This window comes from Lepidochelys kempii, chromosome 5 (assembly GCF_965140265.1).
Source record: "Lepidochelys kempii isolate rLepKem1 chromosome 5, rLepKem1.hap2, whole genome shotgun sequence".
NCBI classification, from domain to species: domain Eukaryota; kingdom Metazoa; phylum Chordata; order Testudines; family Cheloniidae; genus Lepidochelys; species Lepidochelys kempii.
Genome location: NC_133260.1, coordinates 94,321,500 through 94,349,417, shown reverse-complemented (window position 1 = coordinate 94,349,417; position 27,918 = coordinate 94,321,500). Strand labels below are relative to the sequence as shown.

Below are 27,918 nucleotides of genomic sequence, written 5' to 3'. Positions count from 1 at the left end.
GACATGTGAAGGCCAACTGCCACAAGAGCACCAGCCAACTGCAATTCATCACCCTGGGGTCCCACCGAGAGCCTTCAGGCCCAGATGCCTCACAAATACCCCCAGAGCAAAGGGAAACTGTGAGTGTGGGTGGGAGGAAGATTACTGCGTGGAGAGACACTGGAGCACAGGTGTCAGCTATCCACCAATCCCTGATGGACCCCAAATTCATTGACCCATAGGCTCAAGTGATGGTGCAACCCTTTAAGGCCAACTCTTTTGGCCTACAGCCAGGTTGCCTGTCCAGTACAAGGGCTGGTCAGGAATATGGACTTTTGCAGTCTATGAGATTATCCTGTTCCCATGCTGCTGGGAGAAGACTTAGCCAACCATGTGAGGGGAACAAAAAGGGTGGGGGTGGTCACCCACAGCCAGGCTAAACAGGCCTCCACACCTAACTCCATTCCTGAGCCTCCTACACGGGTCCAGTCTCTGTCCCCAGATACCACAGGCCCGGGGACCCAGCCAGAGGTGGTTGAACCAGACCCCGGACCAGAGTCTATGACAGAGTCTATGACAGATCCAATTCCTGGGACCCAGCTGGAACCAGTCCAAGGATCAGAACTGGTAGAGCAGTCAGCACCAGCACCTGTGCTTACAACCCCACCAAAGTCGGAGGAGCCAACACCAAGGGGCGCTACGGAGCCTGCACCTGCAGCAGCTAAAATGGTGCAAGAGGATGAATCGGATCCTGAAATACCACCTAGTGCACCAGTGGAGAGTGGTTCACAGTCAACGGAGACACCCCCATCACCTGCATCGCTTCCAGTGGGACCAAGCACAAGTCCACAACCCAATGAGGAACTAATGTCTCCAGCATCAAGGGAGCAGTTCCAGGCAGAGCAGCAAGTGGATGAGAGCCTCAAGGGAGCTTGGATGGCAGCACGGAGCGACCCACCACCTCTCAGCTCTTCCAATAGGTCCAGGTTTGTTATAGAAGGAGGAGACCCTTTCTGGTGGGCACAAGGAGGACTGGAATCCTCAGAGACAGTTGGTAGTTCCAACTAAGTATAGGGAAAAGCTCTTGAGCTTAGCCCATGATCACCCTACTGGCCATGCTGGGATGAGCAGGACCAAAGACCGTTTGGGGAAGCCATTCCACTGGGAGGTAATTGGCAAGGACGTTTCCACCCAGGTCTGGTATTGTGAGGTGTGCCAGAGGGTGGGAAAGCCCAAGACTAGGTCAAAGCCTCTCTCCAGCCACTCCCCATAATTGAGGTTCCATTTCAGCATGTAGCTGTGGATATTCTGCGTCCGTCCTCTAAGAAGACACCCAGAGGAAAGGTGTACATACTGATTTTCATGGTTGCAAGGCCAGGGCTGGTGCCTGAACCATCTAGAGATTGAGGATTCTGCTACAACCTTGGCTTAAGAGGCATGTGGCTTTCAGCTCATACAATCAAGGCTCATATACTAAGATTCAAATGTCCAAGGTTCAGTCCTGCCCGCTGACAACTAGGGACTGTCAGCATTACAAGTGGGCTTATCCGAGATATCAGCTGGGAAGTCTTTGAAACTCAGAATGTGCTTTAACATGTCCTCTCCCATAAGTACACCCATAGGTGTTTACCTCTTCCAAGGGCCATGTAGTAAGTGTAGATTATAACACCCAGACACTTTGCCCAGGAATCTAACACACTATTGCTATTTACTTAATCACACAGAAAATATACCAATTGGAACAAAAATTGTAAACCCTATACGCAATTCCCTGCCTCAGTTTCCTCAACACACCAGGCCATTCTATGCACTTGGATCAGGGTCACTTAGGATCATCGAACATCCTTCTGTTGCAATGTTTCACTTATATGCACAAAAACAGAGCCTTCTCCTCAGCTCAGATAAACTGACCTAAGCCAGTTTATCCCCTTCCTTCCTCTTGCCCAAATGTCCTGGGAGCTGCATTTTAGAGGTGGCAAAGTGAAACTTTGATAATCCTAATACAAAATGGCCTCCTCCCGCTCTCATTATTCACATGAAATTTTGTTTGTGGTGTACACCCAAGAATGAATTTGGTCTGGACACACACAGAGGTAATAGGATCAGGTGATAGGGACACAGACCTGTTAAGATTTCAGAGTAGCAGTCGTGTTAGTCTGTATCCGCAAAAAGAACAGGAGTACTTGTGGCACCTTAGAGACTAACAAATTTATTTGAGCATAAGCTTTCGTGAGCTACAGCTCACTTCATCGGATGCATGTGAGCTGTAACCGACGAAAGTTTATGCTCAAATGAATTTGTTAGTGTCTAAGGTGCCACAAGGACTCCTGTTCTTTAGACTTGATAAGAGTGCATGTGAGCACAGACTTAATATTAGGATCAGTGCTTGTAAATGTGTTGTGGGTTGGTGCTGGAAATACAGAAACCTGATATGATTTTGGTGGGGGAAGAGGGTATGTGAATGCACACAAACCTGATTGATGGGGTATGAGCAGGCTAATTACAAACTCTCTTAATTGGTGTGGAGGGATTCCACTGCATGGTGCAGTATCCTCTAGCTGTTTTAACCTCAGCAGTGGCAGTACCTTGAGCTGGAAGGAAATAGGAATTGGTTGACACACAAAGGTAAAAAATAAATTTGCCATTGTATTATTGTTAATAAATTAAATGAAAATATCTTTTCTACACCTAATAATCTCACAAGTCTTATGGTATGTTCATATTTTTTATAAATCTCTCTAGGAAACTGCTCAAGCCTTGGAATACAAGAAATAGTTCTGATGAGGACAGATTAATAAATAGCAACCATGATCATTGTTACCCGATCATTGTAAGCTTAGGGAGGACTAATGACCCAACAGAGTTTGGCAGAAAGCAGCACGTTTATTATACTGATAGCTAAACCCAAAAGAAGGGGCGGGGTCACACTCACGCTTGCATACTCACGCTCCCAGGACAGGCACAGCACTGGAGATGTCAGGATCCTTCAAGGTAAGTGTCCCACAGCGCAGCAATGGATGGTGCAACGAAGGTAAGTCTTCCCAAGGCACAATGGAATGCAACATGGCGAACCACTCGCCAGGCGGTCCAGGCGAAGGGCCTTCACAGGAGGTACAAGCTTGTGAGTGTACTCCTGAGCACATGGCCCCTTTCAATTTTAAAGACCTGCTCCTCATGGCCCGAGACTAGAGATGACTTGGCTGTGTCTGGTTGGTCACACTCCACCTCGGCCAGTGTCCGTGCAGTGTCCATGCATTGGGGGTCTGAGCACTGCCTAACACCTGGTCTACCTGGGACCTCTTCTGATCTTCCAGCTGTTCAAGCAGCCCATTCATTCCACAAGCATTCCAGGCGGGAGTGGGATGGGGAAAGCCACTTCACAGGTATTCAAAGAGGGAGAGGAGGCAATGGGGGCGAAGTGTAACAGAACTTTTGAGCATACAGGTTATACATAGCATACAGATCACTGCTGCTCCTATGACAATCGTAATAGAACACTACATACATAGAAGTCAGAGCACTTTGGAGGTAGGTGGAGGGGTGGGGGAGGAAGTATAATTCTTTGATGACCAAAGTGCTGGTGAGGTGACCAAGGATTCCAGATATGTGTACTTTGTTGCATGGTCTGCCAATTACCTACTGCATAACAGCACCTGATAGGTAGGAGATTGTGAAGATGTGCAAAAATAAATAATAGCAGAAACACAGAAAAATAAATCCATATAACTGAAAATCCATTTCCAGTGGAGGACAGGAAGAGCCTGAAGCTGCTGCCATGGAAATCAGTAGCTACTTGGCCACTGATCCTATAGAAGAAGGATCCAGCCCTATATAAGCAGAGTTATAAAATATCCACTATCTCTGTTCAGCTCTATAACTGACATTAATGTTAATTCATTTACTCCAGGAAAAAGTTTTGTACTGTACCTTAGTTACTCAGGCTTCTTGTGAGTTTCTCAATCAGTACAAAACATCTGGCTATTTCCATGTGAATGATCTCCCAGGCACACAGGCTGTATTGCTTTTCTTTCAGGAAAGCATCTATCCTCTGAAAGTATTGTTTCACTCTCTGACTGGTGAGCTGGAGGTCCTCACTTTCTGTGGTGGTTAAGTCCTTTTCCATCTCTGCTCTCAAACATGCCTCCAGCTGCTGAATTTGCTGGTAAAGTCCACTTTGGAACCTGACTATGGAAGTCCCATCCCAGGCACTTTGGGTGAGGTTTTTGCTAAAGACCGTGAAGATCTCTTGAAGGATCTCTTGGATTTCCACCTTGGAATTCTCCTTCTAGGACACTGGAAGCTGGACAACATCCTGGGTGAAAGCTGCCTTTTCATTTATGCATTCTGAGGGGGTGTCACGACTATGCCACTGTAACAATGCTCATTCTGGCGGGACCCAACTGAGAGTGCCAATTCAGGACAAATAGCTTAAAGCAGGGCAATTACAGCCCAAGGCTGGGCTTTCTGTACACACCAAGGCAAACCAAACCAGCCAAACAGAGAAGACTTTGGTTTTACCCCACTGGCTAACCACAAGTCACACAAGCAATTCCCTTAGACGCTCCAGTTTCCCAGTATCACCACCAGTGCCACTCATTATGGGGACAAATGGTTATGAAAATCAATACCCCAGTAAAAGAAAAAAGTTTCTCTCAATCCCAAAAGGCCAAGCCCCAGACCCAGGTCAATATAGAAATCAGATCTTACCCACAAATCACGCTGTTGCCAATCCTTTAGAATCTAAAATCTAACGGTTTATTCATAAAAGGGAAAGATATAGATGAGAGCTAGAATTGGTTAAATGGAATCAATTACATACAGTAATGGCAAAGTTCTTGGTTCAGGCTTGCAGCAGTGATAGAATAAACTGCAGGTTCAAATCAAGTCTCTGGAGTACATCCACAGCTGGGATGGGTCATCAGTCCTTTGTTCAATGCTTCAGTGTAGCAAAGTTCCTCCAGTGTAGCAAAGAGGTAAGAAGCAAAATTGAAGACAAGATGGAGGAGCTGCAGCAGCTTTTTATATTTTCTTGCCATGTGGTCTTTCTTTCTTTGTTCCAAAGACAAGCTGTCCATCACATGGCCTGGAAAAACCACAGAGTTCTGTCCATAGGCATGTCCCTGCATACCTTGCTGAGTCACAAGGCATCAGTCTTCTCTCAGTGGGTCACTTGTATAGCTGATGGTCCTTAATGGGCCATCAAGCAGGCTAGGCAGAGCTGACACCAACTTGTCTGTGGTGTTTCCCAGAAGCATAGCACAAGTTCAAAATACAGACCGTATAGAGCCAATATTCATAACTTTAACTACAAAATGATACACACATATAGACAACATAATCATAACCAGCAAACCATAACCTTGTCTGAGACACCTTATTTGACCCCCTTTATACAAGATTTGGTGCCACTACGGGACCTTGGTTGCAACCATGTTCTATATGGTCCTAGTTCATGTCAATAATGTGACAGAGCGGAAATTTCCTCTCATTTTCTTCAGAAGCTCTAAGCTCTTTGTTCATTTTGTTCTGCTGGAAGTTACGTATGGTACAGAGCCGAGATGAGATTTCAGTGGACAAGAGCAACATGAGGCAAATGTGCAGCAAACACCTGGTGGTTATGACAATGTCTTCTGCTCCTTTACTTTGTCTGGAACCTTGAGCCTGGAGTTTGTTGAGGGTCCTACGTAGACTGCTGTATCTTTCCTTTGTGTCTCTGAATTTAAGTATTTGGTTGGAGGATGTTTCTATCATCATTTTCTATTTACAAGATTTTTCTTCTTGGACACTTCAGACTTTTTCTTTCTGTTGAATTCACTGTTTTCTAGTTCTTTTACAACGTTTCCTCCTTTTTGTATTTTTGTGAAAGTGACCACAAATGACAATACACAACCCCGTTAACTCATGGTGGATCCACATACATACAGGCTTTTCATGATACATTAATTTAAAGATATAATTTAGTAAGATCATCCACGCTTCAGAAGTGGTAGAGAGAAGATCCAAATCAGTGTTCACCATTTTTGCTGGAGATAGAGAGTACGCTCTGAGAGAATGGAACCTTTTTTTCATTTTTTGTTTACTTCCAGATCTGAATATACATACTGTAGCTGAGGAATAGATGCAGTTAGACAGTGTGAACATCATGTCCTGTTGGTCACTCTGAGTAGCTGACAGTGGTGAAAAATGGAGGGTAAGTCGTAAAATAGGATGAGCAATTAGTTACACATACTAGAGAGGTACCCACATGGATGATTGTGATTTACAGTGTGGCCAGAAGGAGGTTATGAAGAGAAGTCATGCTGTGTATTTTTAACAGGCATGTCCCTAGGTTGTAATAATTCAAAGAATGTTTTAAGAATCAAAATCAGTGTTCGCTATTTTTACTGGTTCCTCCTCCTTTGACTTTTGCTTTCCCCTTGGCATGGGCAGGGAAATTCTTCTGCTTTGTTTAAGCCTCTTTGTTTCCTGTTGTAATGATGCTAATTCTGATGGGACCCAGCTGAGAGTGCCAATTCAGGACAAATTGCTTAAAGCAGGGCAGTTACAGCCAAGGCTGGGGTATCTATGCACACCAAGACAAACCAAATCAGCCAAATGTAGAGGACTTTGGTTTTACCCCACTGGCTAACCACAAGTCACACAAGCAATTCCCTTAGACACTCCAGTTTCCCAGCATCACCACCAGTGCCACTTGTTAAGGGGACAAATGGTTATGAAAACCAATGGCCCAGTAAAAGAAAAAGGGTTCTCTTGATCCCAAAGGACCAAGCCCCAGACCCAGGTCAATATACAAATCAGATCTTACCCACAAATCACACTGTTGCTGTCAAGGTTCCTCCCCCCACTCTGAAATCTAGGGTACAGATGTGGGGACCTGCATGAAAAACCTCCTAAGCTTATCTTTACCAGCTTAGGTCAAAACTTCCCCAAGGTACAAAATATTCCACCCTTTGTCCTTGGATTGGCCGCTACCACCACCAAACAAATACTGGTTACTGGGGAAGAGCTGTTTGGAAACGTCTTTCCCCCAAAAATACTTCCCAAAACCTGGCACCCCACTTCCTGGACAAGGTTTGGTAAAAAGCCTCACCAATTTGCCTAGATGACTACAGACTCAGACCCTTGGATCTTAAGAACAATGAACAATCCTCCCAACACTTGCACCCCCCCTTTCCTGGGAAATGTTGGATAAAAAGCCTCACCAATTTGCATAGGTGACTACAGATCCAAACCCTTGGATCTGAGAACAATGAAAAAGCATTCAGTTTTCTTACAAAAAGACTTTTAATAGAAATAGAAGTAAAGAAATCACCTCTGTAAAATCAGGATAGTAGATACCTTACAGGGTAATTAGATTCAAAACATAGAGAATCCCTCTAGGCAAAAACTTAAGTTACAAAAAAGATACACAGACAGAAATAGTTATTCTATTCAGCACAATTCTTTTCTCAGCCATTTAAAGAAATCATAATCTAACACGTACCTAGCTAGATTACTTACTAAAAGTTCTAAGACTCCATTCCTGGTCTATCCCCGGCAAAGGCAGCATAAAGACAGACACAGACCCTTTGTTTCTCTCCCTCCTCCCAGCTTTTGAAAGTATCTTGTCTCCTCATTGGTCATTTTGAGGTGCCAGTGAGGTTACCTTTAGCTTCTTAACCCTTTACAGGTGAGAGGAGTTTTCCCCGGCCAGGAGGGATTTCAAAGGGGTTTACCCTTCCCTTTATATTTATGACACGCCCCCCAAATCTCAGCTAGGGTAAAACACTGGCTGGGATTTCTTCCTGGAGCTCTAGGAAAAACAGAGTTAATAAGACACATGCATCTCTAAATATACTACCAAGTACATAAAGACTAACAATATTTTCCACATCTCAAGGACGATTTTAACCAGTTGATTCTGGGAAACTTTCACGGGAGAGTGCATCAGCCACTTTGTTAGAAGCTCCTGAGATGTGTTGGATGTCGAAATCAAAATCTTGGAGCGCTAAACTCCACTGAAGAAGTTTTTTGTTAGTTTCTTTGACGGTGTGAAGCCACTTCAGTGCAGCATGGTCGGTTTGCAGGTGGAAACGCCGTCCCCAAACATATGAGCGTAACTTTTCCAGAGTGTAGACAATGGCGTAACATTCTTTTTCAGTGACTGACCAGTTGCTTTCCCTCTCAGACAGTTTTTCACTGAGAAACACTACAGGGTGGAATTCTTGATCAGGTCCTTTCGAGTTTCCTTGTATAAAAGTCCTCTTTCTACAACAAACCTGGATCGATTAGAAGAGCTGAGAGGCGGTGGGTTGCTCCGTGCTGCTGTCCAAGCTCTCTGGAGGCTTTCATCTGCTTCCTATTTGGTCTGGAACTGTTTCCTTGATGTTGGAGACATCAGTTCCTCATGGGATTGTGGACCTATGCTTGGTACCTCTGGAAGCGATGTAGGGGATGGAGCTGTTTCTGTTGACTGTGAACCGCTCTCCGCGGGTGCACTATGTTGGGATTCAGGCTCTGGCTGAGCCTCTTGTGTAGGGTTATCGGCTGCTGCCAGTTCAGGTTCAGGTGGGGCCCTCTGGTGTTGAAGTTGCAAGTACTGGATTCAGTGCTGGCAATGGGTCTGGTGTTGGTTGTTTGGCTGGTTCCGGTTCTGGGATTGGTTCTGGCTGGGTCTCTGGGACTGGATCCACTACTGCTGTTGCAGACATTGGCCTGGGGTCCGGGTCCATCACCTCTGACCGGGTCCTGATAGAAGTTTCCGGAACAGAGCTAGGCCTCACGGCTTGTTTAGCCTGGCTGCGGGTGACCGTTCCCACCCTCTTGGCCTGCTTCACATGATTGGCCAAGTCTTCCCCCAACAGCATGGGGATGGGATAATCATCATAGACTGCAAAAGTCCACGTTCCTGACCAGCCCTTGTACTGGACAGGCAACTTGGCTGTAGGCAAATCGAAAGAGTTGGACTTGAAGGATTGAATCGTCACTTGGATCTCTGGGTTGATTAAATTGGGGTCCACTAACGAAGCATGGATAGCTGACACTTGTGCTCCGGTGTCCCTCCACGCGATGACCTTCTTCCCGCCCACACTCACAGTTTCCCTCCGCTCCAAGGGTATCTGGGAGGTATCTGGGCCTGCGGACCTCTGGTGTGATTCCGGTGCAATGAGCTGTAATCTGTTGGGGTTCTTGGGGCAGTTGTCCTTTACATGCCCCAGTTCGTTACATTTAAAACATCGTCCAGCTGACGGGTCACTGGGGCGAGGAGGGTTGCTGGAGAACGGGGTGGTGGGACGATAAGGGGTCTGGAGGGTTCTTTGGGAGGTAGGTGGGGCTTTTGGTGGCCCCCGGTAATAGGGTGTGGTCTGGGGTTGTCCCTTCTGGTCTCCGCTCCAACTGCGACCAGTTTTCTTCTTCTCTGCCACCTCCACCCATCTGGCTCCAATCTCTCCTGCCTCAATTACAGTTTTGGGCTTCCCATCTAGGATGTATGTTTCTATTTCCTCAGGAACCCCCTCTAAGAATTGTTCCATTTGCATTAGGAAGGGCAAATTTACTGGAGATTCAACACTTGCTCCTGATATCCAGGCATCCCAATGTTTCACAATGTGGTAGGCATGTCGGGTAAATGACATGTCTGGTTTCCACCTTAGGGCTCTGAACCTCCGACGAGAATGCTCAGGTGTTATCCCCATTCTGACTCTCGCCTTGGATTTAAACAGTTCATACTTGTTCATGTGTTCTTTAGGCATTTCAGCTGCCACCTCAGCTAAGGGTCCACTGAGCTGCGGCCTCAGCTCTACCATGTATTGGTCGGTAGAGATGCTGTACCCAAGGCAGGCCCTTTCGAAGTTTTCTAAGAAGGCCTCAGTATCATCACCTGCCTTGTAGGTGGGGAACTTTCTGGGATGGGAAGTGGTACCTGGAGAAGGATTGCTAGGGTTTGTTGGGATATTCTGCTGAGCCTTTATCTTCTCCATCTCCTCCACATGTTTTCTCTCTTTTTCCTTCTCTTCCAGTTCTTTGTCCCTTGCTTCCATAGCTCTCCAGTGAGCAGCCGCTTGGTGGTGTTCTGCCTCTCTCGCTGCCTCCCTTTCTTTCTCCTTTGCCTCCATTGCTCTCCTGTGAGCAGCTTCTAGAGCTTTTATGGTTTCTTTCAATGTCTCCAGTTTGGCTAACTCCAATTTGTGTAGTGCCTTGGTGCCTGACATCTTTACCTCTCTGTTTTTAACTAACTTTACACCTGAGGTTTAGAAATAAACAAACAAAACTTGGCTGTAAAATTTTGCTTTCAAAGGGGTTTACCCTTCCCTTTATATTTATGACAGTTGCCAATCCTTTAGAATCTAAAATCTAAGTCCCACCACCCCGTTCTCCAGCAACTCTCCCCAGGTGGTAATGGATTTTTTTTTAAATAATTATTCACAACCACACTGGATTAAAAAGTGACCAGTCTGGGGAGGAAATGGTTCTAGTGTTACTTATGATTAAAGTGATCCAGAAGAACAGTGCAGAAAACAGTCTCCAGACAAACAAGAGCAGCAGCAGCAAAGGTGGGACCTCTCCTCTGCTCTTCACCTTGGCGAGATATGAGTGAATCCATGAAGACCATTTCAAGGCTAACATTAAACACAGACAAGGCAAGTACTCTCTTCCTTTTTTTTTAAAAGGGTATGGAGAGCCTAGATTTGTAGCCATATGGACCAGAGACCAAATAGGACAAAAATTTCTTCCCCCCATAGGCATGAAATCAGTGAGCCACAAGCACAGCTCCACAGGAGTTACCCGAAGCCCTCCATCTGAAATGGGAGTTGTTCTTTCTCATCTCCATTCTCTCCCCTACCTAAGACGTAGGGGAGTTAGTGTATCACCAGGGCTTCAGTAACTCTCCCAGATCAGCTGTGGGGGCAAGACTCCAGCAAGAATTATATAGCTCTCTACCCTCCTATACATCTGGTTGGAGTAGCCTCTGTGGAGCTTGTGGCATGTTCCTCAGTGGTTATCCTGGTACCAGATCGTCCCTGTCTTCAATCCCTGCAGAGAAGAGTATAAAAATATTGCTCAGGCATGTAGGAATGAAATCAGGAGGGCCAAATCGCACCTGGAGCTGCAGCTAGCAAGAGATGTCAAGAGTAACAAGAAGGGTTTCTTCAGGTATGTTGGCAACAAGAAGAAAGCTAAGGAAAGTGTGGGCCCCTTACTGAATGAGAGAGGCAACCTAGTGACAGAGGATGTGGAAAAAGCTAATGTACTCAATGCTTTTTTTGCCTCTGTCTTCACTAACAAGGTCACCTCCCAGACTGCTGCGCTGGGCATCACAACATGGGGAGTAGATGGCCAGCCCTCTGTGGAGAAAGAGGTGGTTAGGGACTATTTAGAAAAGCTGGATGTGCACAAGTCCATGGGGCCGGACGAGTTGCATCCGAGAGTGCTAAAGGAAATGGCAGCTGTGATTGCAGAGCCATTGGCCATTATCTTTGAAAACTCGTGGCGAACGAGGGAAGTCCCAGATGACTGGAAAAAGGCTAATGTAGTGCCAATCTTTAAAAAAGGGAAGAAGGAGGATCCTGGGAACTACAGGCCAGTCAGCCTCACCTCAGTCCCTGGAAAAATCATGGAGCAGGTCCTCAAAGAATCAATCCTGAAGCACTTACATGAGAGGAAAGTGATCAGGAACAGTCAGCATGGATTCACCAAGGGAAGGTCATGCCTGACTAATCTAATCACCTTCTATGATGAGATTACTGGTTCTGTGGATGAAGGGAAAGCAGTGGATGTATTGTTTCTTGACTTTAGCAAAGCTTTTGACACAGTCTCCCACAGTATTCTTGCCAGCAAGTTAAAGTATGGGCTGGATGAATGCAATATAAGGTGGGTAGAAAGCTGGCTAGATTGTCGGGCTCAACGGGTAGTGATCAATGGCTCCATGTCTAGTTGGCAGCCGGTGTCAAGTGGAGTGCCCCCGGGGTCGGTCCTGGGTCCGGTTTTGTTCAATATCTTCATAAATGATCTGGAGGATGGTGTGGATTGCACTCTCAGCAAATTTGTGGATGATACTAAACTGGGAGGAGTGGTAGATACGCTGGAGGGCAGGGACAAATTGGAGGATTGGGCCAAAAGAAATCTGATGAGGTTCGATGAGGATAAGTGCAGGGTCCTGCACTTAGGACGGAAGAACCCAATGCACCGCTACAGACTAGGGACCGAATGGCTAGGCAGCAGTTCTGCGGAAAAGGACCTAGGGGTGACAGTGGACGAGAAGCTGGATATGAGTCAGCAGTGTGCCCTTGTTGCTAAGAAGGCCCATGGCATTTTGGGATGTATAAGTAGGGGCATAGCGAGCAGATTGAGGGACGTGATAGTTCCCCTCTATTCGACATTGGTGAGGCTTCATCTGGAGTACTGTGTCCAGTTTTGGGCCCCACACTACAAGAAGGATGTGGATAAATTGGAGAGAGTCCAGCGAAGGGCAACAAAAATGATTAGGGATCTGGAACACATGACTTATGAGGAGAGGCTGAGGGAACTGGGATTGTTTAGTCTGCAGAAGAGAAGAATGAGGGGGGATTTGATAGCTGCTTTCAAATACCTGAGAGGTGGTTCCAGAGAGGATGGTTCTAGACTATTCTCAGTGGTGGAAGAGGACAGGACAAGGAGTAATGGTCTCAAGTTGCAGTGGGGGAGGTTTAGGTTGGATATTAGGAAAAACTTTTTCACTAGGAGGGTGGTGAAACACTGGAATGCGTTACCTAGGGAGGTGGTAGAATCTCCTTCCTTAGAAGTTTTTAAGGTCAGGCTTGACAAATCCCTGGCTGGGATGATTTAATTGGGGATTGGTCCTGCTTTGAGCAGGGGGTTGGAGTAGATGACCTCCTGAGGTCCCTTCCAACCCTGATATTCTATGATTCTATGAATGAATCATCTGTGTAGGATTAACAAATCTTGCATAATAAGGAAGCCCTCCATATCTGTGAAGCATGGTTCAGGATTTGCACTTTGGTGTGTAAAGCTACATTAATCCAACATTAGGGCTGCACAGCTAAACTAACCTACAATGTAAAGAAATGCAAAAGTTAAAGTTCTTATTTGCATCTTTAACTTGGTCACATGTATGCCCTGTCCATTTTATGGCAAACACTGAACAATATAAGTACTATAATGCAACTGTAGCAAGACAGGTAAGTTAATGCTGCTGTTAGAACTGTAGCTTTTGCATTTTGTCTTTATCTCCTTTTTAAGTGTTAATCTTGATGTTACATTGATGAAAAATCCCCCTTTCAAAGAAAGTCTTCATGCAATACAGTATTATGGAAATGATTTTAAATACTCAAAAGTTGGGAAGTGAAGAAGTTAATGTTGCTATGGTAATATAAACAAGGCTACAATACATATCTTGTATGAGGTTCATGTGTGCATATTATATGTATGTGATTAAATATACTAGAGCTTAGAAAATGTCTGTTTTCTTTCTTATACATATGAATGTATTCTCTACATTTAACTACACCCAGACATGTACAGGGAATGCTCTATATAGTGAATTTGATTTTTGCCTAGGATGGAATACCAGACTCACTAATTGTGTCATTCCTTTATTTTCTTGTGTTGCTTTGTTTATGATGCCCTTTGCTATTGTGTTGAGAGTCAAGACTGCTCCTTTTTCTTTAAGTGCTTTTCTACTCTAAAGTAATACTGCAGGAAAAATAGCAAGCATAAATCAGAGCATCAAAGTAAGTCCCACCATGCCCACAGTGTACAAATAGCTGTTGATGAGTTTGCCATGCTTACTGAACTGAATAAATATAAAAGCTTTTCGTGTGCATTCCTATTTTCAGTCCCAATACAGTGCGTTAACCTCAGAATATCAAATTGAATCAGGAGTTCTGAGAAGAGCAGCCTGCAAAGCAGTTAGAATGACACTCTTCATTACACTATCTAGATTCAGGTTTCAGACAACCATAACTGGTGCTTTCACAACCTCTCACCTAAAGTCAGATAATGTACAGCCACCCAAATAAGTGACTGAATTCCCTGCAAGTGCTTCTGAACCTCTTGAAATGTGAAGTCCACAGAGGCCCTGAAAACTGAGACTGAAATTGTTATGAGGAGACTTTACTGGATGAAATTTTTCCTTGCCAGGCACAAATAAACAGCTCTCAATAGGGTGCTCACCACACAGTGTGTCAATGCCTATTATGCAGTCTGGTGCTGAGTGGATGTGTCAGCTGCCCATTAGACCACACTAAAATAGAATTGCTGGGAGCCTGAAGCATGAAGCATGATATTAGATAAAGTGATGAAATTTCACTCGATTAAAGAGCCAGGTCAAGGACAGTTACCTCAGGAAATTCCTTTTTTCCTAGAATATTCTCACAACTTTGATGAATTTATCCCCTTTTCTGCTTATTTTTGATTATCATTTGAATGATATGAATGCTTAAATTTACACTCACTGGCTTCTGTTACATTTGGAATGATTAGAATCATAGATTTTATTTTTTGGGGAAGAGAGGAGCAAGCCGGAAAGAATTGACTTTGCTCCAGGTTGAAAGTTCTAGGGAACGTTGGATTGATTTATTTAGAGTTGTTTGAATTTTTCTTCTTCTTGCAAGATGAAAAGGAGTAGGGTAGACTGAAATTTTTGTAGGCTTGTTGAAAGGTAGGTACGAGCATCATCTGGGAGAAGTAGAAAGTTGCTCCTCTTATTCACAGGGCATGTATGCTGCAAGCAGAAGTAGCTGGATCTGTTTTTGTTTCCCTGGCAGGAGTGGAAGGCTCACCTAGGCAGACTAACAGGCTGCAGATTTGTTGTAGTATCTGTATCAGTTCACTGAAGGGCTGTCTGAAAAGAAATTAGTACTCACTGCTAAATCTGTTGTACTGGCTTACAGTTTGGTGATATCAGGCTCTCCCCATCTCCCTCAATTTAATTTCAACTAACATCACAAGCTGATCTCAGACCTAAAAGGATTTCAAAAGGTTAATTATCAGCACTCCATCCTTGGAACCAATTTTTGATCCCTAGACTCATTACTTTATCATTTCTAAACAATATATGTCATCCTGTGAATTGTTTTAATGCTTGATAGTCAATGTATTCAAGCACCTCTAATCTGGTGGATGTATTTACGCTTTGCAAATTCTGCTTTGTATCTAGCAACAAATTCTAAGAACTGAAGGCCATTTGTGCTGTTTGCATAAGGGTACGCTTATCCTAATGTACTATAGTTGCTGGGACTGGTCAGCCACTGTGCACTAGTCAGTACCAAGCTGCAGTCAGGAGACATGTAGTGGAGTGGCAGTTGATCTGGGTCAGGTTTCTTGGGTTATATTCCACCATAAGCCAATCAGTGGGCTGCAGGGGAGGCTGCCACTTAGCCCATGCTGGATGGTACTTCCTGGAGTGTCTAGCTTCACAGGGGTCTCCCAGTGGAAACACAGCTCCCTGTGGTGATGTGGAAACCTCAAGGCCCAGACCCTCCATCATTCTACATTCTAGTCCTGCAGATGCTTATGTCAGAGGTCCAAAACACTGTACCTTTCAATTGAATTATGGGGTAGTACAGTATTCTGGACCATTAGGATAATGATGGGTACAAAACATCTATCAGATTATAACATTTGATCAATACCAACTTGGACTGAATCATGTACTATTGTTTTATCGGTTCAGTAAATAAAATCTTCTATGCTGTGCAAAATTATCCGGAAATTTTACCAACCTGGGCACAGAGGTGATTTGCCCATCCTTTTCTCTGATCGATGATATTAAAAAAAAATTTATTCACCTTCCAAAAAATACTTACCCATGTCAAATAAAATATGCAAGGATGCACTTACCAATGTCAATACCTGCCCAGCAAATAGGTATATGAAAAATGTCCAGATTACTGTTACATAGAGGTCATAGTAAAATAGAGACCTTAATTCAAGTCTAGGGAAAACTGCCTTTCAGGTGACAAATAACAGGAGCTGAATGTCATGTTAAGAATAATCTAGAAGTCTCAATAGATGTAATCATTCTGCCCAAGCATAAAGTAAATTTTGAACATTGTGAATGTGTGTACTATTTTGCTTATATTGATAGTAAAAAGACAAGCTATAGGATGGGAAACAGAAGTGAGGAGAGGCAATTGTAATTGGTATTGATGTCTAATTGTTTCCAGTTCTGTTAATACTATTTTTCTGCATGCAGATGATTGATTTTTTTTCTGCCTTTTTGAAATAATTTTTTTTTAAAAAGCCATTACATCAACTTTTATCTAGAGTATTTATTTTTACCAGAAAATTAAGTCAACTTCGCTGAAATTTTATCCGATAAACCACAAATGCATACACCAGCCCTTTATGAAGCTGATGAATTTGTTACTATTCATCAGCTTGCAGTTAGAATTAAAGTAACATAATCCTTAGACAGACAAAAGAGAGCAACATTTTGAGATGGAAAAATAAAAGGAGTACTTGTGGCACCTTAGAGACTAACCAATTTATTTGAGCATAAGCTTTCGTGAGCTACAGCTCACTTCATCGGATGCATACTGTGGAAACTGCAGAAGACATTATATACACAGAGACCATGAAACAATACCTCCTCCCACCCCACTCTCCTGCTGGTAATAGCTTATCTAAAGTGATCACTCTCCTTACAATGTGTATGATAATCAAGTTGGGCCATTTCCAGCACAAATCCAGGTTTTCTCACCACTCTCCTTACAATGTGTATGATAATCAAGGTGGGCCATTTCCAGTATAAATCCAAGTTTAACCAGAACGTGTGGGGGGGGGGGGTAGGAAAAAACAAGGGGAAATAGGCTACCTTGCATAATGACTTAGCCACTACCAGTCTCTATTTAAACCTAAATTAATAGTATCCAATTTACAAATGAATTCTAATTCAGCAGTTTCTCGCTGGAGTCTGGATTTGAAGTTTTTTTTGTTTTAAGATAGCAACCTTCATGTCTGTAATTGCGTGACCAGAGAGATTGACGTGTTCTCCGACTGGTTTATGAATGTTATAATTCTTGACATCTGATTTGTATCCATTTATTCTTTTACGTAGAGACTGTCCAGTTTGACCAATGTACATGGCAGAGGGGCATTGCTGGCACATGATGGCATATATCACATTGGTGGATGTGCAGGTGAACGAGCCTCTGATAGTGTGGCTGATGTTATTAGGCCCTGTGATGGTGTCCCCTGAATAGATATGTGGGCACAGTTGGCAACGGGCTTTGTTGCAAGGATAGGTTCCTGGGTTAGTGGTTCTGTTGTGTGGTATGTGGTTGTTGGTGAGTATTTGCTTCAGGCTGGGGGGCTGTCTGTAGGCAAGGACTGGCCTGTCTCCCAAGATTTGTGAGAGTGTTGGGTCATTCTTCAGGATAGGTTGTAGATCCTTAATAATGCGTTGGAGGGGTTTTAGTTGGGGACTGAAAAAAAAAGTGGGGGGGTGAGAAAACCTGGATTTGTGCTGGAAATGGCCCACCTTGATTATCATACACATTGTAAAGAGAGTGGTCACTTTGGATGGGCTATTACCAGCAAGAGAGTGGGGTGGGAGGAGATATTGTTTCATGGTCTCTGTGTATATAATGTCTTCTGCAGTTTCCACAGTATGCATCCGATGAAGTGAGCTGTAGCTCACGAAAGCTTATGCTCAAATAAATTGGTTAGTCTCTAAGGTGCCACAAGTACTCTTTTTCTTTTTGCAAATACAGACTAACACGGCTGTTACTCTGAAACCTGTCATTCTGAGATGGGTGGATCGTAAAACCTCCTTTTCAAACACTCATTGAACTGAATTCCCGAAACCCGTCTGTCACCAGTACAGACAGAGCAACCTAAGGGAGGCTTTGTTGATATTCTCTGTGTTTTGCAGTGCTCAGGATGCATGTATGTCTTCCTTTTTTTTCTTCTCTTGTTTAGCATCTTTCCTTATCCAGGTTAGAAATCCTGGGAACGGATATTTAATCTTTTTTTCTTTCTCGGATATTTCCTTTGAGAAGGTTTGAAATGACTCTGAACATATGAGCTAGGCACTGATGTTTTTGCTATTTAACACTGCGGAGTAATACCTTGTCTTAGCCTTTACCCTCTAATAGCCCTAAAATTCAGTTTGTGAAATGTGGGCTTTAAAGTCTCCTTCAGCTTCTATACAATTCAGCTGCCATGCAACTTGTCAGATTGGAGTCCAGGTACTAACAGTTTCTTGACACCATCCTCAGTGGACCTAAGTCATGGGGAAGGCTGTAGTTAAGCTGACACAAAATCATGTTTGCAATTTGCATTACAATACATTTATGGCTTCATTTCAAGGATCAAGAGGCAAATCCTCTTCTCCCACAGAATCCCCTGGAAGAAAGTACAACTGAAATTGCTTTCTCTGAGTATTGGGACCAGAGAACTATAAGACTAAGGTGGTTCGGTGTGTGTGGCATAAAAAATGGCACAGAAGTGCAGTTGATGCCTCTGGTAGTCTGTGTAAGAGAGCTGTTCATTTAAATATATCTTACTTTGATTTTTTCCCCAAGAAACTTTTGAAAGCTGAGTTCCCTTTGTTTTGTCATTGCCTACGCTCTCTGTGTTTTGGAGATTTTCTTTGTAACCCATATAGCTAGAGACTTTCTTTTTTTCTTTTTTAAAGTTGAGACAATGGGGGAACAGTTCAGAGGTCTGTTCAAGCTTCCCCATCCCTGCTAGCTTTTCATGACCTCTTGGGGGGACGTGGCCCATACATTACAAAACACCCCCTCCCATGTATGGTAGCTAGTGTTGAATATAATGACTCTTTCAAAACATTTTAAAAAAATCAAATTACTAGACAGTATTTACTTCACTTCAAAGGCTAATTGTCTGTGAAAAGTTTTTTGTCAGGGTGATCCGTTCTGGCCTAGAGGCTGGCAAAAAAGTATCCAAAACCATCAGAATGTTTTTGTTTTTTACCAATAATCTGCACATCTGAAATGTCTGAGTAGACTTACGTAGGGTTTTTTTAAAATATGTGTAATTGAGTTTCTGTATAATAGGCTATCCTATGAAAAAACAAATTAGTTCATCAGTGGAGGTTCAATGTTGGTGAAATACTTCCCAGCCTGCTCAAAGGCTAAGTGCTTGTCTACAATCAATTTTGTCTTGCTTTAACTGTATCAGTTTGAAACCAGTACAGCTCAATACAGTAATATTGCCCTAGGATAAGTTATACATGTACAAGTTCTTGCTATACTGGTATAACTGCATCTACACCAGGGGCTGTACTGATTTAACTATTTTGGCTTTTAAAAAAATCACTGAACCAAACCAGTTACATTGGTACAAAAATGGTACACCTGAACTAAATGGGGGTTTGTGCCAAGGAACTGCACAGTAGGTAGAGTGGGGGAATCTTTAATTCCTGGACAGGGTTGAAGGCAGCGTCTGGCCTGTGACCCTATGACACATAGTTTAGTGGTCATCATTGGATCCACATAGCCATGGACTCACTGGCCACAAGGTTCCTACAATCTGTTGCCAGTACCAGCCCTCCTTCTTGCTGAACTGTCCAGGTCTGGTATGGTGCCCACGTCTCATGAATAATGGGTGGGAGTGCCCACGTGTAGCTGTCTTCTCTTGGTACAGTGGAACCACAGCAATTCCACTTGTTGGGGTTAGTCTGAGGACCCAGTATTGCTGCATGAATTTTACCCTGCTTATGGAGTTATGCTCTGTATGTTGCAAGGCACTGGAATAATTCAAGTCTATCATTGTACTTTACATTAAACAGAGCTTCAGTCTATCAAAGCTCATTGTAAGGAGTCCACTGAATCTTCAGTGAAACAACTTTTGGCTGAGTGGGATGTGATATGGGTAAGGCATTAAATACAGAGGAAGTGGAAACACTGATGAACTCGGAATAAGAATAATGATAGCAGATACAGCTATAATACCTCATTTGGTGGTGGTTTACTTCTGAGTATTGCAGCTGTTTTTAAATATGGCTCCCAGATAAATGTGACCCTTCAAATGTTGCACGTGATGGACAGACTGGTCCTGTGACCTCCTGGCTCAGCTATTGCATCTTGGCAAGGTGGTGTTCCTCCAAGACAAGACAATCACTGCATGATGTCATGCTTTGCAAAACTAATTCAAAGTTTCTAACTACTCATGAGCTCTTCTCCATGGAATAAACCATGTTCCCTTCCCCCAGTATTAGCGTTTTATTCCATTGTTAATATTGTACCCATTTTGATTCCACCTGACCCACTTTTTACTAACATTTAAAGAAGGAATTTAGTCCTCTCAACAGAATAAATCCAGACCCCTGTATTTAGATGAGGCTATGCTAATATAGGACTACTAGCCTTTTCTTCAGGTTGTTTGACATGTGAAGCTTGGTGGGCAGGGATTCTTTGGAGAGCTGAAATTAGAGGCGTTCAATCTCACTAATTTATTAAACACACTGTAAAGTGGGGCTGACAGGAAAAATAAGTGATAGACACTGCTTCTCAGACATGTAGTAGACAATTCATATATTTCTAGTTTGGATGCTGTTTTGTTCCACTGTGATGAGCTATTTGGGAAATCATTCAAAAAGTTATTTGCAATTTCTAAAATTCCAAGAGCATTTGCCTCTTCTGACTATAAATCACTATACATTCAGATCAGGCATCTGCTCTCTAATCCGCAAAGAGGCCCTTGTTTTAAATTTTATCAGTCCTGTATTTTATCCTACTTCTAAGCAATATTATCACTGAAAAGCAACACTATTCTATGGTTTTGTTTGCAAAACTGAGCTATCCTATCCCAAGTCTGAACATAAAAGCAAATCCGAGCAGGTGGTTCGATGGGAGAATATAGCACTGAGTAACCATGTCTTATTTATCATTAGAGTACAGTGCAGACAAGATATTTAAAAAAGGAGGGAAAGGCAGAAATCATAATATATAGTCCATGTGGTGGTAGGAAGAATTTCATGCCATGGTGGGGCTAAGATACCAAGGTAATAGCCACCTTAAAAACACACACTACTTTTAAAAAAATAAATAAATGAGGGACTTGAATACAAGACAAATTTTTCAACAGTTGGTAAACATTGTTTTAAAACAAATTGGTTCTAATAGCTAATTGTGCTTTAGTGATAGAACTCAAGTAGATCAGAGAATATATTCCTGTGTTACATATCTGATATTAAATGATTTTATTGAGATGATGTTGAAGTAAAAAGAAAGTGATACAGAGTTTAAGCATAGAAGTTTCTGATTATTAGGGAATAAGGTACAGATTATCAAGGGGTGCAAAATTCCATTTAGGAACAGATGGCGTAAGGAATACATAATCTGCAATCTCCCCGATTGGGGGTAAAAGTTTAACTGGTCAAAGTACAGACACTGAGATATGGGAGTATGTTGTTCATATATTGGCTATGTTCAGGTGTGGAATATAATGAGTGGATACGATGATGAGGATGGATTTACCCTCATTTGGTGGGATTTAATGTTCAGTGACTTTAAGGTTCCAGTTCATATGATCCAATGGAAAAAGTCTCTCAGTCCCTTTCCCATAGTTGATGCACGATGTCATACTGGCTCACACCTCCTGGTACTGTCGGTGGCCGGTGATGTGTTCGATGTAGATGTCCCTGGACCATCAAATGGTGTCCGAGACCATGAGGCGCCCCATGAGCCGTGCGTAGCGTCGACCGATCCCACAGGTCCGCAGCACATGCTCGTTGCAGGGGTCCCAAGCGCCCAGGGCTCTGATGATCAGGGCATCCATCTGCACCTCGTAGCCCTTTGCTCTCAGGGTGTTGGCCAGGGGGGCGTATTTTTCCAGCTTATGAGCTCGGGCTTTAGTCCTGTTCTCAAAGGAGACCATGACATCGATGAGGATGATCTTTTTCTGGACCTCGTTGGTGACTACCACGTCAGGTCACAACTGGCTCTCAGTACTGGGGATGGCACAGATCATGGCGACCTCCGCCAGGCACGGTGCGATGGCTTTCACCAGGTGGTTCTGGATGGCGTTGTGGCACAGCTGCCAGGCTCTGGAGTGGGGCTTGCAGATGCACAGGAAGTGGGGCAGAGTCTCATTGGAGTAGCCGCACTTCCTGCAACCCTTGTCTTGGTTCCCGTGGTGGACGGCTCAGTTGAGCGGGAAGCAGTTGAGCTGGGCATGGTGGATGAACCGCCAGTCGGCGAAACGGGTGAAGCCACCCCCGGCGAGGAAGTGGTTGCTGGCGTCCCACTTGCTGGTCAGTTCGAAGGCTTTACCCTGGTCCAGTTTACGCTTAATGTTACCCAACCAAGAAGCTTTTAAAAGTACAGAAAGGTCCTGTCCTTTTTGTTTTCTTTGCCATTTCTCAGACACCTCTCTCAAACTTGCTAAGGTCTCTCCATTGTGAACTCAAAGGATCATGTGAGTAGCAGATGGATTGAAACTAAGTACTGAAGAAAGCTACATATCAACTTTGACCCTCTACTGCAGATCCACCCTCTGCTGCAAGGCACACAAGATGATTTAGAGAAATAAAAAAGCATTTTCCTGTTGACCAGAAAGTTGCTTCTCACTGATAAGTAAGCTGCTGAAATTGTTTAAGGGGAAAGAAATTCTGTTGTAGTCATTATTCTATTTGCAGTTACTTCTTCATTCACACTTGCAACTGTTTATCAGACTGGTTTCACTTCATATCTCAACTGGTAAAATAAAATAAGAATAATCCAAACCAAAAGACTTAAAGAAATAAAATCTTTGCCAATTTGCTGCAGAGCTAGGTAAGATACCCTCAGGAGTACATGGTATCTTTTCTGAAGTCCAGGGTCTGTATTTTGCTACTCTCCTTTCTTCCTTTTGTCAGGATCCTGAACACAACCATCTCATGGTCACTCATGGGAAACAACTGCCTAGGAAGAAGTACTGCGGTAAGGGATTTGCGGTGGCAGGTCATAGTGGACCACAAGCTAAATATTGGTCAACAGTGTAATACTGTTGCAAAACAAGCTGACATCCCAGAATGATGTCAGCTTGTTTTGCATTAGCAGGAGTGTTGTAAGCAAGACATGAGAAGTAATTCTTCTGTTCTACTCCGTGCTGATTAGGTCTCAACTGGAGTATTGTGTCCAGTTCTGGGCGTCACATCTGAGAAAAGATGTGGACAAATTGGAGAAAGTCCGGAGAAGAGCAACAAAAATGATTCAAGGTCTAGAAGACATGACCTATGAGGGAAGATTGTAAAAATTGGGTTTGTTTAGTCTGGAAAAGAGAAGACTGAGAGGGGACATAACAGTTTTCAAGTACATAAAAGGAGTACAAGGAGGAGAGAGAGAAATTGTTCTTCTTAACCTCTGAGGATAGGACAAGAAGCAATAGGCTTAAATTGCAGCAAAGGAGGTTTAGGTTGGACATTAGGAAAAACTTCCTAACTGTCAGGGTGGTTAAGCACTGGGATAAATTGCCCAGGGAGGTTGTGGAATCTCCATCATTGGAGATTTTTAAGAGCAGGTTAGACAAACACCTGTCAGGGATGGTCTAGATAATACTTAGTCCTGCCATGAGTGCAGAAGACTGGGCTAGATGAGGTCCCTTCCAGTTCTATGATTCTATGGGGGAAAGTGAACTAGAGACAAATGAACGTTCGAGTGGTAGTCAGAGCCTATTGGGGAAGGAGAGGACTCTGGTGGTACAGAGGGTCATGTAAGTTTATTTTGTTGATTTCATATTAATACAATAACTTGCTGAAGGCTTCTTGATGTTTATGTCAGTTCTGGGGTGTTAAACGCAAACCAAAAATGATGCTCACTGGATACAAACCTGCCAGAATGGTCCATCGAAACCCACGTGCATCTAAGTGGGTGGACTTTGTGCAACTCTGATCACACACATTTGTCTTCAACGTATTTCATTTCTAGTTTTCTGCTTGCCTTTTTATGTTCTACAGCTTACATGCAGCTGCATAAACTGTTTTAAGTCAGCATCATGCAGTGATTAAATCAGGAAAAGAGAGAAAAACTAAAGAACATTTTTTTTCCTCTGAATTTTGATAGTGTAGCTAATAGCCAGTAGCTGACTGAAAATGTTGGCAGCTAGTTCAAGAATAAGATTTTTGGGTGGGGGGCGGGAAACAATGAAGTAAAAGTCCATCACTCTGAAATGTTCAGGACTTTTATCTGAAGCTGGTTCCATCAGTTGCAATACACATCCATTTGTACCCCTGCAACTCCCTGTGTGTTGAAATAACATATTAGCATTTAACCTGAAAAAATGAAGTTATTAAAAATTTACATAAAATTATGGCGTAAACTCCAAACAGGTCGCCTCAGAAATGTATAATTATTCTCAGCAGTCCTGTCAGCATACATAGAAACAATTTTATTTCTAATCATCTTCTGCTTTTATTCACTCAGGAATGTATCATTAAAATTTCCACAGAACAATGAACCTTAATAGGTGCTAATGCAATTGTGAATTGTGGTAATTGTTACCTAAATTAATCTCTGTACTTTCAGTTCCTTGTTGGCCTATGCAAAAGTAGTGTGAAAAAGATGATGCAGAAACTGAAACTTGTATAAATTGTGTAAACAGTTCATTTTATTCAGAAATATTTTATTAAAAATCTCCTGGTAAACTGGCAAATTCTATGGATAAACCCATTAGGATCATTAGAAGTGATTTTACACAGTGCTCATTTATTAAGTTTCTCAAGTCTTTCCTAACTGTGCTATGTCTAGTAACGTGTGACTAGAGTAATATGCGTGTATATGTGGAAATGGGCAGCACGGTGTATATCTATCTGTCTGTACATATTTTTCTGGGTATAAATGTGTACTCTAAATATTTATACATTGTCTGTCTGTATACAAGAGTTGTACATTTTTTATATGGCTTTGCATAGGATTTTGAAGTGTCTACAAACCCAAGCTAATGAATCCTCACAAAAAATTCCTGAGAGATAGTAAGGGATATGTGGGGATCACATCACGCACCACTGGAATGAAGCCATCCTTTGAATGGAATGTAGCAGCTGCTTAACAGCACATGGCAACAGTATAGATCTAGCTTACAATAGGGCATGAAGAACTAGCCTACCTAACTGAAACTGCGGAATGAGGAATTTAGGTAGCAGAATGTAATTATCACATCACATTCAAATTTGGCCAATTGGCAATGCACACACCACCATAAGATATTTAAAGAGCAAAAATACAGATGAGGTGAGCTTAGTCATGCTTCTGTATTTTACCTCAGGGAGGTGAGCTTGTCCCTTTAGGTTACATAGGTCTTGGTTTAAATCTCATCTGCTTCAATTTTAGTGTGTCTTGTCACTTGATGGTTCCCCAAATTGTGGTTTGCTGTTTGTCTACCAACTTGTGTCTAGATACAGCGGTAAGACCCATCCTCAGAAACCTTCACTATGTTATTCATTTCAGAATCAAATACCAAATCTACTTCCTGGCTATTATGATCTGCCATAAATTCTTGCCCTCCCCAGTCTTTTTTCCTTATCTGTAGTCTGTCCCCAAATCGCCCACTCTATGACCCTCTACTATGGGCAGAAGAATGTTCTCCTGCAATGATTTTCCCACCCAGTATAATAGCCTGTTTAGCTAATTAACCCAAATTTAGCACTTATCTCTTCTCTCTGACCTGTGACTTCTTTCTAATTAAAAATTAAAATCCTGCTCCCTCATCTTCCTGCTGTTTCCCTGTGCTCAGCCATTGCACCCTGTTTGGCCCTGCCTATCACATCTACATATGTTACTTGTAAAGGTACATTGCAAACTACTTAGCTGTTTGATACTTTTGTATGAATGACATTATTATACACAAATACATTGTATTGTACTGGACAGTAAATTGTAGTACTGAATTGTGTGTGTATTTTCATAGACACATCTGTTAAAAGGTTACTTTTTTTTAACTATTCCTTTTAATCACGGAAAGCTTTTTTTGGTGGCCCAAGCAGCACATCACGAATATCGGCATTTACACTAGAGATGGGTGAACGTAAAGTTATTGAACAACACAAATACTAGCAATGTTCTAGCAATCAAATATTTTAGCTCATGTCCATGATCTCTCAACATTTTGTGCCCATCTCTGATTCGCACTAGAAGACCTTTCTAGGATATGCAAACTGTTGCTCATACCTTTGCACAGCCAGCAACTGATATTTGAACTGATGCTGAGTGACTGTAACTCCTCGAGTGCGTCTTTGAAAACAAAGGGAAGCTTTTTCATTTCCCTCTCACAAGTCCTGGTGTCCAGCATCTCTTAGGTAGGTCTGGGGAAGAAAAAGAACCCAGCACCCACTGGTTCAACAATACCAAAGACTTCTGAGACTTTCTGACCTCCAGAGAGATTGGGAAGTGAAGATAATAGATCTCAGAAGCTAGATCTCTTCAAAGGGCTGGGTGGAGAAATCAAATTAGACTTGGGATAACCTTCATAGTCAGGAGTCTATTTCCATATACGAATTCCCTCCCAAATACAAATAATCCTTAAATCTGAGCATTTAACTTTGTGATGGCAACCACTGTAGTTAGTTCCTATTTTATGAATACTGGGATCTCAGATAGTCCTGTGTGGGAAATGTTGGCAAATGCTTAACTTGAATGTATTTTCTCATGCCCCAGTTTACATTCATGCTTTGACTTCTGAGAGTCTACAGGCAACCTTTTTAGGATTTCAGTAAGGAGCTATATTTAGACCAGTTCTTTAATAGAGTACAGTCTTTCTGCCCTTTTCACTGTGAAGAGTGGTGGGTGAGTGTTTGAAGTATTAGTCTTCTCTGACCATTGGCATAAGGGGGCAATGATCTTGAGCGATTAGGGCAGTGAAGAGTGATTCTGCCTTTGACTAGCCACGTGATCTTGGTCAAGTCATTTTACTTTCTGTGCCTGAGTTTCCCAATTTATAAAGTGAGTATAATAATACTTATCTCCCTCATAAGTTTTGTGAGGCTACTTTAACGTTAGTAAGATGCTTTGAGTTCCAGGGATAAAAGGTGAAATATAACCGCATTTTAACACAACTTCATTCCGCCTGTGTGGAAATGCAAGCTGAGTTTTGATAACTGTCTATTGCATTGCCCCAGCCCTTTGCCTACCACAGGCATGAAACAGCTCTTAAGGTTTTAGTGGATCCTCTGCATACTAAGCCTAATGGATTGAAGACATCTCTACCATCATTTGAAGAGAAATATCAGGTTTTATTAAGAAAATGTGAGGGCTTAGAGAAAAGAACAGGCTCTCAGTTAACAACCCCATTGATATCACTGAAAGCTGAATTTAGCCCTTACACTGGAAAGCACAGAAAATTGTTGTATAGACAAATTTGAATTGCATAGAGAAGACTAGGAATAGCTGAGCACTACATTAGGTCAAATAATCCAAAAGTTTTTAGGCTTTTCCTTCAGCGGCCGAGGAATTGGATTTGTCAGCTTTGTAACCTAATCCCTCCAATGGCATCTAAAGAACTCCTTTATTTTCACTGAATGCTGCTTTCTAGGAAAAATACCAGGACTGGAAATACAGGATGATGATGATCATCATCATCATCAGAATATAGTGGAGGCAAGGAGCCCTTTTACAAAGGAGAATATGGAAGCAATTGTCCTGTATCTGGCAAAAATGAAGGATATTCTATAAGGAGAAAGTTTCTTCATTATTTTTGGGAAAAGGACAAAAACATGTTTGGTCAAAATTCAGTCTTACTGACAAATAGTGACAATATAGGTAGTGATGAGCAAGAGCGTGAATAGCATGTACAAACTTTGGGAATCCAGCCAGTAATGTTGTACCTCTTTTGGTTTATAAATATCAGTTACAGACTAGTAATAAAGATTTTAACCCATTAACAGCAGAACAATTTGTTGCCTGGAAATTAGAAGCTCTCTTATTTTTGGGGGTTCAGTGTGTCAAAGTTCCTTTTATGAGCTGCTATCTGAATGAATATAGTTGTTCCCTCTTCTCTCTTGTACCAGAGTCCAGATTA

The 27,918-nt window shown here is 42.7% G+C and overlaps 1 protein-coding gene across 1 annotated transcript; it reads right to left on the bottom strand.

Moving 5' to 3' along the window:
• Positions 1-3,907: 3,907 nt before the first annotated feature.
• Positions 3,908-5,733, bottom strand: LOC140911950 (interferon beta-like). The gene is given in 2 exon segments (XM_073346112.1): positions 3,908-4,359; positions 5,448-5,733. Coding segments are annotated over 2 exon segments (738 nt in total).
• Between the last annotated feature and the right edge of the window lie 22,185 nt (positions 5,734-27,918).